Source organism: Myzus persicae, unplaced genomic scaffold, assembly GCF_001856785.1.
Source record: "Myzus persicae strain clone G006 unplaced genomic scaffold, MPER_G0061.0, whole genome shotgun sequence".
Lineage (NCBI taxonomy): Eukaryota > Metazoa > Arthropoda > Insecta > Hemiptera > Aphididae > Myzus > Myzus persicae.
The window spans coordinates 139,756-158,107 of NW_019103988.1; the positions used below are offsets into that span (position 1 = coordinate 139,756).

At 28.7% G+C, this 18,352-nt stretch overlaps 1 protein-coding gene across 9 annotated transcripts; it reads right to left on the bottom strand.

Annotated features, from left to right (window-relative positions):
- Positions 1–426: 426 nt before the first annotated feature.
- Positions 427–18,148, bottom strand: LOC111037260 (dynamin). 9 transcript variants are annotated; one of them, XM_022319682.1, is made up of 19 exons: positions 17,529–18,148; positions 13,861–13,934; positions 13,169–13,318; positions 12,604–12,807; positions 11,176–11,368; positions 10,977–11,097; positions 10,830–10,918; positions 10,563–10,762; positions 10,353–10,498; positions 10,119–10,276; positions 9,875–10,040; positions 9,684–9,806; positions 9,328–9,447; positions 9,240–9,251; positions 8,961–9,167; positions 7,317–7,495; positions 7,031–7,246; positions 5,177–5,325; positions 4,666–4,736 (listed from the first exon to the last, which is right to left on the bottom strand). In XM_022319682.1, exons 1-18 carry the CDS (start codon positions 17,690–17,692, stop codon positions 5,214–5,216), a joined length of 2,634 nt encoding a protein of 877 aa, XP_022175374.1. In that variant the 5' UTR covers positions 17,693–18,148; the 3' UTR covers positions 4,666–4,736; positions 5,177–5,213. The 9 variants fall into 9 exon arrangements, with proteins under 9 accessions (XP_022175369.1, XP_022175372.1, XP_022175374.1 ...); XM_022319677.1 differs by lacking the exons at positions 4,666–4,736; positions 12,604–12,807 and adding exons at positions 427–998; positions 12,081–12,284 and having other exon boundaries at positions 9,875–10,276; positions 17,529–17,692; XM_022319678.1 differs by lacking the exon at positions 12,604–12,807 and adding an exon at positions 12,081–12,284 and having other exon boundaries at positions 9,875–10,276.
- Positions 18,149–18,352: the final 204 nt, after the last annotated feature.

An 18,352-nucleotide genomic window follows, 5' to 3' on the forward strand; every position in this document is an offset into this window, starting at 1 on the left:
AGTACCTTCAATTTGAACAACTGTAGTGACCGATGCACGTCTTGTAGTCGAACATTTGCACACATATTATTGATATCATTGATTTATACTCAAATTAATTTTTTTATACCCTAATGTTCCCCAATATTACACTCATAACAGTTTCTATATTTTGACCATTTTTAAGCAGATTAATAGGTAAAAAATATATTTATACCTACATCGTACCAACTGCAGCTTGGATCGAGTTTAAGGAATTCGGGTTGAGTGTAAAAAAAAAATAAAAATAATAATAATAAAAAACATTTATAACATGTAAGTATATAACGGTAAAAAATGTTGACATAAATATAATAAAAATGGTTTTTTTACAGTATATATATTTAATATCAATATTAAAAAGCAGAATATAAAAGGTATAAACTCTTCACGTACGCATAATGTATAATGTATTTACACATATTTGTGTACACGACGATCGTCTAGAATCCATGAACACCGTAGGTTAATCGCGCGTCGTGTGTGCATACAGGAGAATAAATTGTAAAAACACACTAACACGTTTCTCGTCATCGTCGTGATCAGATAATAAACATAAATATGTCATATGTGAGCATAATAATAATATATAGGAGGTTGTACAATATACGTAGGAACCGGAAATGGGAAATACGATTTCGTTCGTTATTGCATTTTTCTTTTTCACGACACAATATATATCATTAGTATTATATAATAAAATATATTACGATATAACGCAGTCGCATCCTGTCTTCTCCGAGAAATAATAAAATGATATTATTATTATTGGTGGTGATATAGGGAGAAAACGAACAGGATATAAAAATAATAATAATAATAATAATAATGATCAACAGTAGTACCCGTTGGTAACTCAACGACGAAAAGCCGAGGGGGAGCGCATATCGATGTACGAACAATAATTATTACATTATTAATTCCGTTGATAGTGCAGTCGATTTTGCATACGCGGAGCGGCTACTAAATTAACAGGACGCCTAAAAACAAAAATAATAATAATGATAAATTGCATAAAACAAAACGTAGGTAAAAATAAAAATAAACAAAAATGAGCTGAAGATATAGAAATGTTTTTAGCGGTCAGAAGCATAGGTACGCAAGATTCTATTTCGGATATGGCTTAGATCAGCTATACGATCTAATCCACCTAAAAGGTAAGAGTGGTGTTGATCATGATCACTTAGGACTCGGATTTCAATATATTTGTATCTTTTTTGGGTTGCCTGACTGAATGTGTTTTAAATGTACCTATAACAAATTGCTTTTAAGACATTTTTAAAATATTTATAGGTGTGTCATTTTTAACATAGGTAGTTCTGAAAATATGACAAAACAAAAATCACATAGTACACAAGTATTAAAATACGTATTTTTTAAATTTTTACGATACTTGATTTTAAAATAACATTAGTCTAACAATCGGATAGTAACTGATTACATACAAATGTCGATTTAATAATTCAACACGGGTCAACACATTTTTAAAGAATATTAATTAAATAGATGATTCTAACGTATAATCAAAATAAAATTATTTTAAATGTAAAATTAGTTTATGTCATAAATGAATTTTTGAGTATTTTTTTGGTACTACTTTACACCTTTGAGTATAAAAAATATTATACAGATATTTTTTTTAACAGTCGATACTTGGTGGTTATAGACAACGCAAATAGGTATTTTAGGAACATCATCATACGTACCAAGTACAGTAGCACCTACACCATCGTTTGAGGCTATGCGCAGGGCGACCCGAGGCAAATGCAATTATATACCCATATATGTAGCGTGCAAAAAGCGAACAACAGTGTTAATATAAGAAATTAGAATAATAATTATCATTACAATTGTTATTATAATGAGTGATGAAGTGTGAAAACGGCGCAGGTATTGGGATGTTAGTAAGAAAGAAAGATGAAAAGGAAAGAACAATTATGAAAATACTTCAATACCTATATTAACAACGATAACGGTAAAACGAAATACTGCAAAAGAAAGACCTTTGTAACTGCGTAAAGGACTTAATATTACACCATTATTTTTAACCTTGATCTCAGCCCAGTAAAATAAAATTATTATCAATTGAACCCCACCTTCCATTTTTTTTAAGTTTGAATTATTTTTTAAACAAAGGGCCACTAAGTTTATTTTCTTAAAAATCGTCTTATTGAGTTTATTTAAATTTATACACAATTTATGAATGTATATTAATGAAATTTTTTTAACAGTAAACCTACAAATTTAAAAAATTTCAATCCAATTTTATATGATTAGTTGAAACTCTAATCAATATCAATTTTTAAGATCGAAAACAATTACTAACAAATAAGGTTAAGTTAATTTCAAAAAAATTGGTTCTACTTGGTAACAGATTAAATTAAGCGTACAGATGTGCACGGAAAAAAAGGTTACCAACTTATTTTTTTTTTAAATAAGTGTGTATAGTATATAAGAAAAAAAACCAAATCAAATGCAAGGTTTGAGTTCGAAATATCGCGTGTTACCGTTAGCGTTGAAAACACTGTATTTAGGCATAGGTTACTATAGCGAGTATAGGCCGAGAGGCCAAACCCGAAAAATCGCACAAGTGTTTTTTATTTTTTTATCGGTTATTTTTAATAACAATATCGTATAATTAATTCAATTGTTTTTTAAAATAATATTATGTTATATTCACAATAATCGGTGAATAAAAAAGCCTTTCTTTGTTTTCTGTGCTTGATTAATACATTACACTACAATTTTTGTTTATAATAATATTGTATAATGCGCATAACGTACAATTTTTCTTTTTTTCGTTTATTGCTACAATCCGACACGTTTGTCTAAGGTACATCATTTTTTTTTTTTGCAAGTGTCTTGTACATATAATATTCAGAGATAACAATATTATTTATTTTAAATTTAAATCGATGGTATAGTAAATATGGTTAATATTTAATGAGCGTTATTAGTATTACATAATATTAAAGCCAATCGTTTTGAGTCAGAGCTAAAACACATGTCACTCGCCACGGTAAAGTGGTATGTAAACTAGAGCAATGCCCAGGAATCACTAACAATAATAACATTATTGTGAATATGGATACATTGAATACAATGATGCCGAGTCGCCGAGTGTCAATAGTTGGTAACTTCTAAATATTAATGAACAATGTACAAATCGATCTCTGCCTTTGAATTTAGAGTTACTCGCAAGGTAACGGTACAGGCGTACAGCGTTTTGTAAGTAAACGAACATATTAAAATTATTCCCAGTGTAACAAGTATAAGTCAGTTTCAATTGTTCGGTCTTGTTATGATGCGAGAGTTGTTAGCAATATTTAAAAAAATGTATTCAAACAATATCTATTGTATTGACCGTATCATAAAAAGTATTGTGATGATAAAATTATTATATAGGTTAGGGAATATGGAGTTAACTCGGTATGAGTATAACATTGTGCACGCCATTCAATCGCACGAGGACTGAAGTGGATGACTATGATTTTAGCTCACACTCACAAAAATTGCTTACGATTATTTTAATATTAAAAAGCAATCAAATTACTAGGAACACAAAAAAAAACTAGTTATGTCGTATTTCATCAAAAAAGTAATTGACTTAACAATACAATTATATCAGAATATATAACCTAAATATTCCTATTCTGTAACATACACTTAATGATTATCTTATTATATAAAAGTTTCAAAGTCTTTTTTTCCTTGTCTAATACAATTGAAAGGACTTAACAATTTTTTTCAATAACGATGACATAAAATATGTTTAATATAAGTTCGTTTTAATTGCATATTTCAAACAACATCCAATTATTGCTCTTCATAAAACAATATAATTTTATATTGTAGAGTAGTCACACTATGGATTCAGGAGTGCAAAGCCAAATATTGCAAATTAGGTAGGTTATATTTAAGTTAATTATAATATATTCTCTTTATTTTAACAGAAAATATTCATAAATTTTAAGATTATTAATTTGCCACGTCTAAGAGTAATTTATCAACAAAAAATGTATAATATATCATTTCATTGAATAAAATTGTTTTTCTCTATGTTAATTTCCATTTGTTATTACTTATTATGATTACACTAGTCTCTGTATTTAACTTCAGGAACTCTGGTAACTAAATAATTAACAATATATTAATTTTAAATAGCTTCATTCTTGTATACAGACAATAAAAATATAACCTTCTCGACTTTATAAAAATAAATGCCGCTCAATAATTAAAATAACTGATTACATAATACATATTACATACTTAAAATGTGATTGTTTATAGGGATTCATGTTAGAAAAAAAAAATAGAAAACCCCTAATTGCACTTAAAATTAAATAGATAAATTTAATAAATGGAATGATAATAAATTATAATAATAACAATAACAGGACCTCTTTGTCTTAAAAATTATTAACAAATAACGAGGCCTTAGGTAATAATATTATTATTTTATGTACATAACAAAACAAAAAAAAATTGAGTTTATGCGTAAACATTCAGTTACTAAGAATCACATTTCATACGTACATCACATCTAGACTATATTTAAACATTTTTAATGAATTAGCCTAAGAGGGGATGGATAATAAAATCTACAATAAATTATTTTGTTTTAATTTTTAAATTAAAAATGTTTTGTCTTGTTTTTTTGGGCATTCACCTGCTTCTTAAATAGAAGGTAAATCAAGTCTAGACATTTTCTTCGCGTGCTGAAATTAAAGAACCAAAAAAATGTTGGCATACACTTATTTTGTTTTTGAATTCCTGATATAAAAACTTCCTAAAGCTAATAATTATACTTATGTGTTTCACTTGTCTTAATACATTGAGTGAACAAATTTTCCGGTTTTAAACTAAGTAAATAAAAAGGCAGATACTTATAAATTATAATATTTAAAAGTATAAACTGACAATAATTTTAACTGTTCACATTATCCATAGTAAATTGTATAATAAGTATTATAATAAGGATTAAGGTTATACTAATACTTATTAAACAGATAATAAATAAAATGAAAACCATAAATATTTTTGTTACCTTTAGTTTGTAAACTTTTGAACTATCTTTCAATAAGCATTGTAAGACAAATGAAAAACATTTAACAAAAAATACACTAAATTGACATGAATACATTTGGTATAAACTCACCATGCCATGTATACATCTAGCAAGTGAAATACACAGCTTATTTGAAACGGTTGGCAAAAGCATTGGTAAGCTCATTGACAGCTACTTGTGCTACAGCTTGGCCGACCGCTTGTTGTACACGTTGCGGTATTTGTGGCATTGATCCTCGCCTGTTATCGCCAATACCATGATAATAATATGAATATTTAACTCGCGCATAGCCATTATTTTATAATTACAGACATTTCTTATAGTTAAGATAATTATTTTTAATAAGATATAATAAAATGTTTAAATAAATATCAACAATCTATTTGTACCATAAACCCATTGGTATAACATTAATAAATTAGTTTAAAACTGACACCAATATCATTACCAGCAAAAGCATTTGTTTTGATAAATTTTTATTAAAATAAAATATATATATGAATGTATATATATAAATACATTTTAACTGGAATATAAGCGTTGAATAATATGCCGATTGCTGAATTTAGTAACATTAATATAAGTGCTTTTAATAATAACTACGTCTAGAAAAAATAAAATTTTGTTGTTATTAGTTGGTTTATCTAAATATTTTAGTATCCAGTTTTATTCATAGTCAAGAAAATTTTGATTTCATACATTGAAAATGCAATTTAATTAGCCATATTTTATTATAATATTAAAAATTGTATTCATTATCAATTATTTATTATTATTATATTTCCAATTCACAAATTACCCAATATCACGATATTATTCAGATTACAATATTGAAAAGTTATTTATTTACTATTTAGTTTCATAATAAGTGTTGGGACACATCTTTGACTTTCATATTTGAGAATATCTAAAATGATGTAAATCAATAGCATTTTCAACATAATAAAAATGGTTCAGTTATACTTTTTAAAGTGCAAAACAAAACCTAGCTGACAATTCTACAACTTTTTCTTGACTATGCAACTAGAAAACATATAATGATGAGCTTAAACACTAAATAATTTCTAACCAGATATTAATATCACTTCTTAGATCGTTTTAATTATAATAAATTAATAACAATGTACATGGTCTAACATTTTGTTAATTATGAGCTAAAAAAATAAAATAGTAGACAATATACCTTAAAATAGTCGAATAATATTTTATATACGTAATTCACAATCACTACCAATGATAATTGTTAAAGGGTGACTGTGTGAGTATTCCTAATATAGGAAATAATTATAGATTATAAAAATTAATACTTAAAGACTTACAAACTGTGAATTATTTAACAAATATTAGGTAACATACCTAGGTAAATAACATCTAATTACCTAATTATACTCATGTGCTAACCTAGACAATGAGATTAACCAACATAACGAATACAAAACAAATATATATAAGTAAATATTTTTTTTTATATAACAAATAAATAATAAAAATACTATTATTAATCACTCAAATCGAAATAAATAAAACAATGGACCAAATTTAGCTTACTCTGGCTTCAATTTAATGTGTATAGGTTAGTTGGTTATGAATATAGTGATTATTATTAATGAAGTTGCAGATTTAATCGGCCACCGAAGACATGCTCGACAATACATATTAACGGCGTCTGAAATGTAAAAAAAACCACACCGTCTCCGTTGCTGCCTTTTACACTAAACGTTAGTAGCTCAAACTAACTACATGTTAGTGAGTACCATCATTGAGTACATAGCTAACTAGCTAATAATTGTTAGTAAAGCTAGTAGTTAGCTACGCACTAAATAATTACTAATTTTAATAAATATATAATTAACAGAACTATATTATATTAGATTCAATTTATGGGAATTTCTATGAGCTGTAATGATAAATGTTTAAAGCAATTAAATGCCCAAATCGACTTACGAAGGAATTAAAGGAGGAGGAAGTCCCTGGCCACCAGGCCTACCAGGTGGAGCAGGAGGTTGTCGTCCCTGTTCAGGCCCAGGTCTGTTGGGTATTGCTGGAGCTGGTCTTCCTGAAGCTGGAGGTGGTGGAGGTGCTCTTGATGCAGCATTTGCAGGTGTTGGGTTAGAAGGTACTCCTCTACGTCCAGCACCACCAGGGCTTGGTGGAGACAACCTTAACAATAACAAAAAATAAGAAATAAGAACTGTAATAAGTATACACAAATAATATATAACAAATCTACCTTGGGTTATCAAGACTAGATGCAAGCCAATCATTCTTGACTGGTGGAGGAACGGGTGTGGTAACAGTAGCCATTGATACATCACCAATAATTCTCAATGCTTCTTTACATGCTTGGTACATGCGCATCATTTCCTCGCGTTTTACGGCCTCTTCTGCACTTTCTTCCATCATTTGAGACTTAAATATAAAATGTACTGATTTAGTCTTAAAATTCATTCATCATTAAATATAAATAAAAAGTATTTATTTATTTAAAAGAACACACAACACAAAAAGAAATTTTCTTCAAATTATTATTAAATGCTAAATAGTCAGAACTATTAAAAACGATTGTCAAATTAAAAAACTTAATTTTTTGTGTTTGTGCTCCTTGAATGATAATAATAACTGTATTGTGTTGTACAAAGTGTGATTTAATTATTAGAATATTTTAATAATATAAATTAAGTGCCTATTAAAAATATTTAATAATATTAAAACCAATTTATTATTGAAAATAACCAAGAATTATGAAAAAATTATTACTTTTAAGAGAGTTTAACCATTATGAGGTCAACTGTCATCTGTTGTCCATCATACAAATGTACAAAAAGCAAATTTATGCTTAATAGAATCAATTTTGAATTTTAAGCTTTAATATTAGAGTTAATCGACCTACAATCAAACATAAAATAATGTCTACCAATGTTATACATGGGCTTTTTTACAATACTTTAAATTTTTAATTGTGATGTTACACATACTCCAATTACGTATAAGAATCAGTAAACATACATAATGTTCTTATCTTTGAGTTTGATCAATTCACTCTAAAATTAAAATTTAGAGCTTACAACGTAATATTAGTTATACTAAACACATTTTTGTATGTTGGATGTTTGTAAGACATAAACAAGATATGTAGGTATAAAGTGCATGTTAAATTAATGATTGACGTTGGATAACTTAGGAGATCAATTAAAAGGTACCACACAATCAAGTATGTTTTTAATCTAGTTTTTTCAATCAGAATATTGAAGACAACATATAAAAAAAACTAAGATACCTCATTATTGAGAGTATTTATGATTAACCCTTTATCAGGTCGCAAAAGGTAAACAATTTCTCCTCTTGAATATTATAATTTTAATAACCATCAGAAAATCAAATTTCTTATCTTATGCTTAGCATGATTGGTTTATTTTGCAATTTAAGTCTAGTTATATTGAATCAGTATCATATTGTTTAGGCCTATTCTACTTGTAAAATAATTTAATAAATTATTCCCCAATACGACTATTTGATTACAATGTTCATCATAAGTATTATATTTTTAATATATATAAATGTTTTAAAAAATTCTTATGCCGTGCTATCAAATATGAAAAAAACAAGGAACCAATAGAAGGTACATACCAATAAATTTTACTACTTAGCATTTAAGTGGTCTTGGCATTGTTAAATATCTGTATTTTTACTATTCTAAGTTTAGAAAATTGAAAATAACACAAAATATATACATATTGTAAACTAATTTGGTGTGGACGCTGCTCCGTCAAGTTATCTAACGACAACATAACTATATATATTATATACTGTATACTGTATGGGTATTAAATTAAATAGTTGTAACATTTTAACAATATGCATTATATATAAATACCTGATCACCAGATGCATATAAATGAGCTAATAATTCTCCATTTATAAAATCTTTTGAGTTGTTTATGATCAAATGCATAATGATTTTAGGGACTAGATCTCTACAAGATTTTGTTACAATTTTCATATATGAATCAACTAGATTTCTTATAGTCTCCACTTGTCTTTCCAAAACTGGATCCATAGATGTAGTAGATTCTGTACTGCTCTATAATAGTAAAATATTAAGTTGATAAATATTTTGTAAAATATTACTGAGAAATTAAAATATGACACTAACCTCACGACCATCCTGATCGAAAGGCAAAAAAAAAAATTTAATTAAAAATGTATACATAAATGTTAAATGTCAGTTGTGCTAAATTTACCTCATCACTATTGGATACATCTGATGACTTTTCTGGATAAACACCTGCACGTAAAAATGATGCCTTCCAAGAATCTACATCATCTTGTGTTTCGCAACTTAATTCAAGCTGTTTGTAGTCCTAAATAAATATATTTATGTAATTAAAAAAATGTTATAAACCAATTCTCCACTGATCTTTTGAAAAAAAGTTAAATACAATGATAAATTGCCATTGATAAAGCCATAATAGTATACTATAAATTATAACTTAGAATATATTAAGAGTTAAAAATTACTATGACATAAATTTTTAAATTAATTAAAAACCAGTGGAGAGTAGGCTTAATATTACACATAATTCAATTCAAAATTCACCTTGTAAACATTACGGCCTTCTGGATTAAATAGTGCAAATGTATGACGACGTGACATAAAACCTTGTTCAACATCTTTGATTTTCAATCCATCTAATGGTAACATGTACTTTTTTTCTCTTTCCTTTAAAAGTAATAATTATTTATTTTTTATAAAATATCTAATAATATTTATTCAATTTAAGTACATACCTCTTCATCTTTGAACCATGAGATGTTTTCAGACATTAATACAAACCAATAATCCCTAGAACCTCCTTTCATAATGCCCAAATTATGTATACACATCCATCCTTTACGTATCACCTGATTACCAAGCTTATGAGTTTTGTTAGAGTTATCAGAAGACTGTTGTGCACTAAAAGACAATATTATATTACATAGGTAATAAATTAATAAAATATATAATTGTTGAGATGAAACTGTTATTACATACTTTGCGAATCCAATGAAATCTTCATGATTTGTATTCATGTAGGCAAGTTCACATTCAACCAATAGGATTAACTGTTCTTTACACATTTGATCACGATTACGAATATACGATGTAATGATTCGTTCGGTTTCTTCTCGTAAACGTGGGTACCTGGACATCTATATCATCAAAATTATATATTTCTTAATATAATTTTATACAAATCAAGTGTTCGAATGTCAATTATATACACACCTTATCTGTACAAATTCTAACTACGTTAGATAATTCATTAACAACGAGATCGGTACATTTCAATGATGGTTCTTTCAATCTAGCAATTTGCTTTTTCACAATAGCTTCAAATGCCATATCAGGCGTGAATAAACCCACTCTTATACCTATAAATAATATATACAAATATATTTATGAAAGTTAAATATCTTCTCATGATATATTACACACCATGAATGTTTCTGATGGCAAATGCTATTTCCCTCCTTAGTTCTTTTTCATCAATTTCCATTTTCACAATTTCAAATGGGAAACGCTCATGGAATAAACGATTGATTTTAGCACCTCCGGATAGTTCATTGGTATTTATCTGAGCAGAACCAGAACCTTCAATTGTGCGTTCAAAATCGGATTGAAGTTGTTGAATCATTCTATGTTCACGAGAATACAATAAATAGTAATGTACGAATAAATGATGAATGACTCAAAATTTCTTACTGTAACATTGCTTTTGTTTTAATAGCTGGATCGTCTGGCCTAAAGTATTTAAACTGCTCGACATCTTTTTCTAATGTAAGCAATTGTTTCTAAAAGTAATCATATTATAAGTTACAATGAACTTCATAAAAATAAAATAAAACATACTTGTAATTTATCCCTAAGACCTGGCAATGTATCTCTAATATGATTTGTGAGCTGTTGATTCAAAACTCTTTGCAAATATGGAGTACCAAGTCTATCAGCCATATGTCTATAAGATGGATGCCTAAACAGAAAAATTATAATTCATACAGATTAACTCTTCTGGATTAAATTTTAACTAAATAAAAAATATTCAACATACGCCAAAAAGAATTTTCTTTCTGCACTCAAAGCAGCTTTTATATCTTTACGGCCATCAATATCTTTCTGACTTCTATTTACTACACCAATGTAACCTCGCCTGAGAGGCAGAAGCTTGTTTTCTAGTATGTCTCTAGCATCAGTTCCTTCATCCATCAGATCCAATTTTGTTATGACACCAATAGTTCGCATACCTAAGAAATTAATATTATGTGTTTTAGTTATATACAATATCTGTAATATGGTAAAAAAGTGCATGAAACTAATTTCAATAACAACATATTAAATTTTAAATTAAATTAAAAAAAAATAAATACAACTTTTGTCAGAAAAATATGAACATAAATTAAGATAGGTAAATGGTTGCAATGGTTCAAAAATCATAGTGGATGTAATTATTTATTCTTAATGGGAGGAAAAAATGCAGAAATCTAAAATAATAATGAAAAAAATAGGATTTATTATTTTATACATAGCATGCAGTTTTACTACCATACATGATACATGTCTAAATAATCACATTTATAAGCGTGTGATAACTTATAAAATCAATTAAAATTTAAAAAATGACATAATGAACTCAACAGTGAATTAGTTCTTATTCAGATGTTACCAATGCTTAAAATGTTGACTAGGTATTCATTATTTTAAATTCAACAAATATCAAAATAAAATGTACAACCTGATAAAGAATACAATATATCAAAAACTCATCACACCAATATAGGAATAAAATGAAACAAATCTGATTGTTTTTATGTTAATATTTTAAATGGGTATGCCGTTCATAATTTCTCTAATAAATAATCAATTTATACTGATTATGTTGATATAGTAGGTATAGATTATTTAAGAGTTTATTAATACACAATATGTAGGTAGATGGAAAAGCTTATCATTTCTTACCTTCAGGGTCAACTTCTTTAGAAATTTTTAATGCATCACTGTTGGCCAAATCTTGGTTAGCTGGTGTAACAGCCAATATCAAGCAATTATCTCGTTTAACAAAAGTGAATAACATTGATCTTATTTGCTGTTCTATGTCGGGAGGCTGGTCCCCAACAGGTACCTTGGTCATACCAGGCAAATCAACAAGGGTCAGGTTCAACACTGGAAAATAATACTAGCAAAACTACACAACGGCCACGAATAAAACCAACAATGTTGAAAAATGTATGACTTGTTTCCTAGACCTATACCTTGATTTTTAAGGAATTGTTAATGATAATTTCTATACACTGTTTTAGTCTTTAGTCAGAATTAAACCATTTGATTGGTGATACAATTTTTTAAGGTTTAAAGAAACAAAAAAAAACGTTTAAGCAATGTACAAAGAACATTCTAAGGAAAACTAAAAAAACGACAAAATTGCTAATAGCATGACTTAGTGCAATGTTTCCGAGCAGACTACTGGCCGATTAACGTTTACCGTCTGGGTCAACTTGTTTTGAAATTTGTAAGGCATCTGAGGTAGCCAAATCAGCATTAGCTGGTGAAACAGCCAGTATAAGACATGTTTCTTTTGTGATAAATTGGAACAGCATGTCTTTGATTTGTTGTTCAATGTCAGCTGGTTGATCACCCACTGGCACTTTTGTCAAGCCAGGCAAGTCGATCATTGTGATGTTTAAAACTGTTTACACACGTTATAAATAATGACCATAATAAAATGGTATGAATTTTAAACAATATATAAATTAGTTAAAAACTACTGAATAAAACTAACAGTTTTGAAATCATAATCAATAATTACGTACTATTGTCTACTCGATTGTCTATTAGATATCTTTTTTTTTCAAATACCAAATAATCATTGTTTAAATTATATTGGAATTAATTAATATAATATGTTATGAACAATTTAATTCATGGAAATTAAAGATGTACATTTTTTTTATAGTTTCTATATTATATAACAAAAATTAATTAAAATTTCTTTAAATTCTTTTAATGGTACAATATAGGTAGGTTAATATATTATGCACTGTACTTACCATTAGGGGAATAAACCCTCAAATTTATTGGTATATTAGAAATTCCTTTATTAGATCCAGTCATACGGTCAGTTTCATTTTCTATTTCACGCCTAATTTCATCAAAATCTGAAAACTTCTTTCCTTTGCAGTGAAGAAATTCTCCATATTCTGTAAAAATTAAATTATAATAATGAACATCATTTATAATAATAAATCATTAGGCACTAAGGGTAAATCTCAGTTTAGTAAATATTTTAACTTGTTAAGTTTAATTTTATAGTACAAATTTAATATATTAATATGGTTGGGTTTTTTTTTTAGATAATTTAACAAATAAAAATATATTTTAACAAGCTATGATGAAGGTTAGGAATGAATAAAATTGCTTTTATTAATGATGTCAAAAAGTAAATGATTTTAATAAGTGGGATGTAATAGAAGTTAAATGGTACTTAAAAAGGTCATAATTTATTAAAAATGTATTAAAATGTTTAAAAATAATTCAAACATAAGATGGGTATTGACTTTAAGCACAAGTTTTCAAGTTTATTATAATGAAAAATGTATTTTCTATAGGTATATCATACTTATTGACATCAGTTGAAGGTTATCTGATTGGTTAGATCAAGTTTGAAAACAGAAATGTATTGTTCATACTTAGTTATAGAACAAAAATCTCATAATTTTACATAATATTCAATTTTACTTACCCAATGTACTATTAATCAACTGAAGAATAAGAGGACGACGAGTTACAATTCCAGATCCTCTTGGTAGAAAATCCCTAAAAATAAATTGTATTAATAAAAATGTAAGTTAAACAACTCAAATATAAAGCATTTTCAAAGAATGAGCAAATACATTGTAATAACATATGTATGTTTACATTTTGTACTAAAGTACTAGGTAGTTAATAATCATTTAAAATGTACCCAATAATTTGTATTTTGTTATAGGTAGAATATAATATATAATTGGTTATTTTGATAGTGGACTCCAGCTAACCTTGATGTATGATTAATCAACCCACATGCAAGACTGGTCATACAAATTTTAGAAATCATTCTTAAATTATGTCTATTTCAAGGGATGGATTGTATACCTGCATGTGTTATTTTTGTCTTTACTAACAAATAACCTAGAAAATATAATGTTTACGGTTGTTCTGAATAAACTGTTATACAGTGTTTTTTTTTTAAATACCAGAGTTTACCTATTATTAAATTTAAAGGTAAGTACATAATCCTGGCCGGCCCAAAAGTTTATTTGACATTTTAATTAAAGATTAAAATATACAATTTTTAAATGCTCATGAATTACTTTAAAACTAAAATACCCATAAAGAACTGTTTTAGATGTTTGAGTTTTGTTAAATTTAGCTCATTTTGAGTTAAATCTTTTAAATTTGTATGCATGTCTAATTTTAATTTGAGATTTTATGAGGTATTCAAGAACCAATCCCTAGTATATTTCAATTAATAACTTTAACCAAGCTCATCGGCCAAATAGAATCAATCGCAATTTATTAATTGATGAACAGGTACAAAAAGGGTTAAACCGTATCCCTGGTATATATGTATATATTTAAAAACATGGTCTTTATTATTTCTATGATTATTCATTTTATATACCTAGTGACATTAATGATAAATTAGAACTCTTAACTAGACTCTCTCTTAATGCAAATAAAAGATTTAAGCTAAAAACATTTAAGAATTTAATGGACAGTTATAAAAAATTAAGCTGCCTTAGAAACTATATCTATAAAAGGGTCTAGAGCAGAGGTTCCCAAACTGTGGGTCGCGACCCAAAAGTGGGTCGCGATTATACTTTTGGTGGGTCGCACTATTTTTTTAAATAATACAAAAATATAATCATCTATTACTTTTCGTTGATGTTCAAAGTTCAAATTCAGTTTTATCGTCAATCCTTATCTGTGAGTATGACAATTACGAGTTTACCAGCGGCCGTGTCAAATACTATATATTATACTTATTATACATTTTTTTCGTAATTACATAAAATGTAATAAAATAGTTTAATTTTCTGTTGTATGGTAAAAAAAAAAAAGGTCATTCATTGATATTGTGGGTCGCTATATTTAAAAAAAAATTCAAAATGGGTCGCACAATAAGAAGTTTGGGAACCTCTGGTCTAGAGGTTTAGGGTGTTAGAGGGTTGACTTCCAAAGTAAAAATTATCATAGTTGGAATTGATTCACAATGAGGCACACTAATAAATAATTACACATAGGTACCTAAGTTTGGCACTAAAGAATAGTATATGAAATAACTGGCATAACAAATTAAAACAATATTGTTTATATTATTGTTTCTAATCAATAGTTAAGTACTTATAAGTTTTTATTAGACATTTTTTAAATATTTATATAGGTTTTAATTAGAAAGTGAATTGTTGAAATTAATCTAAAAAGTTACACATGAGTAAATATGGAGCACCATATTAATTTATAAAATGAAAAAAACCATTGACCAAAATATCTAGTAGTGAATCTATTACTAGATTTCTCTTTAGTAAATAGGTATAGTAGGTGGGGATGAATGAAATAAACTATCGTGATTATAATGTAGGTACAATGAGAAACCAACCTAAAAAATAATATAGGCACCTACCTGTAATATTTAATGTATTTAGATTTTAGAAAAATAAAGCATTGGATCCAATAATTATTAACTATTTATAAAAAAACCATTTACCAAATACCAAATGGATTTACAACTAATACCTATGTCAATACATTTTTGGAAAATAGACAATATCATCTAGACATCTACTAAGGGTTAATATGATTCTATAACAAATTTTATCATACCTTATAAGACTTGTTTAAATATTTAAAACAAACAATACCTTCCTTATATATTTAAAGTGAACCTATTTCTATTTTTCATACCTAACACATACTCTAATCAATAAAATATATTTATACCTATTTGTTATGAAATTGTTTTAGTGCATTTAAAAAAAAAATTAGATTAAATACCTATATTTGATGTTTATATCTTAAAATGTAATAGATTTAAATATATTTTTTACCATTGCATTAAAAGTATTCAACTTGCTGTTATTTTTCAAACACGGTCAGAGGCGTTTTGTTAAAAAATATTTAGTACAAAATTAACATGTGTTTATCATCACGTCATAAATAATCAATAATCGTTGGTGTTTGTTAACGGTTTAATAGTGTATATGTATAAAACAGAATTAAATAGTTAAAATAAAGGTAAACTGCTTTAGGTTAAGTAAAATTAAATTATCTAGGTCTGTGCACCTTGAAAGTAGAAAATAATTAGATAGTACTTATTCTCATTACTATTATTCAAGGGTTTAGAGTTATTCAAATCAAAATATCTTCAAACGCATTATTTTATATAATGCTATTGTTACAGAATAAGTTACAAATTGATTGTCGGTCAAGTAATTAAATATACCTACTTAAATTAATAATTACATGAACACTATTATTCTGGTACTATAGGTACATCTTGAGGTTACAAATAAATTAAATAGATACAAAATTATCATTAGTTTAGATTAAAAATGATCAATTACAATTACAGCCATAGCACCTAAAGACGTTTGAAACATAAGTATGTTGCAATTAAAAATATTTAACAACCAATGTAAAACATATCACATATTTAAACATCAACTGATAAACTTCTATCAGTATATGAAATAACCCATACCCAACTGCCACAATATAGGTAATATTTATACACTGAGGTATACTGTACCTAATTTAAATATTACATCAATAAGCATGTTCATTATGTATACTTAGGGATATTTATACATTTAATCGTACATCTATCTCTGTAATTCATATGGCCCAGCATCCAACTGATGAAACCTTATAGATAGGTTCCTATCATGTGACACCCAAAATATATTTATCTGACTTTCATTTCGTTTATTTTACAATGAACAAATATTCAGATGAGTAAAATAACATATACATGGCATAAAATGAATGGTGCAAATGATAATTGTAAAAATATTCTGTGTGTAAATACACAGATTAATATGAAACTGATATGAGTAGGCTCATGGTTTTAAGCGAGGATGTTTCACATCGTTTGAAATGAGACGAGAAGGCTGCTATTGATTATTGTGCAGGTGTAACGGACAAATAATAGGGCCGTCGTTAACAGATATTAGACATAAAACAAACATCAGACCTCTAAGATGAGCAATTTTTTAATATACATTTTAATTTCTTATTAAAGAAGATAACGGGCAACGCTGAACATGTTCTTGCATGAATCGGAACAAAAAAAACCTTCTGGCAGTCGGGTAAGAGCAATTCGTGTGTCGGCGAACCTAAGTCACCGACGGACGTCAAGTTTCGCTTTACCTTCCCACAAAGTTCTCCAGCACGGAACTTTTACCAGCGCTCTGGCCACCGACCACCGCGATCTGGGGTAGGTCCAGCTGCATGTGCACGCCCAGCTGGGTGAACGCATCTTGGAGCTTGTTCACGATGGGTATCAACTGTTCCATGCCCATGTTGCCGGCCATCGCGGACAGCGGCGAAGAGCTTTAGGAAATGTAGTGGACGTATGTGTCTCACCGGAGACGACGGCGAAGGTCCAACCGTCAGACGATTGGCGGACTCTTTATTATTTTATAACGCTACACGACGGTATCGCGCGGCGGTGACGGTAACGGTGACGATGACGGTGACGGCGGCGGCGACGGCGACGACGACACACGCACTACGCACAATCACGTCTCACACCGTCCGCTGGACAATAAACGTCACCAGTCACCACTGGCAGCAGCAGAAGCAAAACATACGGACGGAAGCGATCGTTCGTACGGATACGGATGATTGTGCGTGTGCGCGCGCGCGCCCGCGCGTGTGTGTGTTTAGGTGTGTATGTATGTGTGTATTTGGGTGTGTGTGTGTTTCTGTGGTTATGTGCGTGTGCGTGCGGCGGCAAGTGGCAACGATTACAGTCAAACGGTCCGGCTCTCTCGGATTCCGACGAATGACACCGACCGGGTACGAGCGGCGCGGAGCGCGACTGCCGGTCGACGGGCCGCTGTTCGGCGTCCGAGCGCGCCCGAATTCAAACGAACCCCGCGCTGCGGCCCAAACGCTACGTACGCTTCAAACTCTCTTAACAACCCTACCGGAGACGATCCCAACCGGACCCCGGGGCGTGTGGCCGTCGT

Bases quoted from the DNA above. Each gene is read 5' to 3' on its own strand.
- LOC111037260 (XM_022319677.1), bottom strand. From the start codon at position 17,692: ATGGCCGGCAACATGGGCATGGAACAGTTGATACCCATCGTGAACAAG. The intron at 13,935-17,528 runs GTAAAGCGAAAC...ATTTATTTTTAG, and splicing joins CTGGAGAACTTTGTGGGAAG to GGATTTTCTACCAAGAGGAT. The intron at 7,247-7,316 runs GTAGATTTGTTA...GTTATTGTTAAG, and splicing joins TCTAGTCTTGATAACCCAAG to GTTGTCTCCACCAAGCCCTG.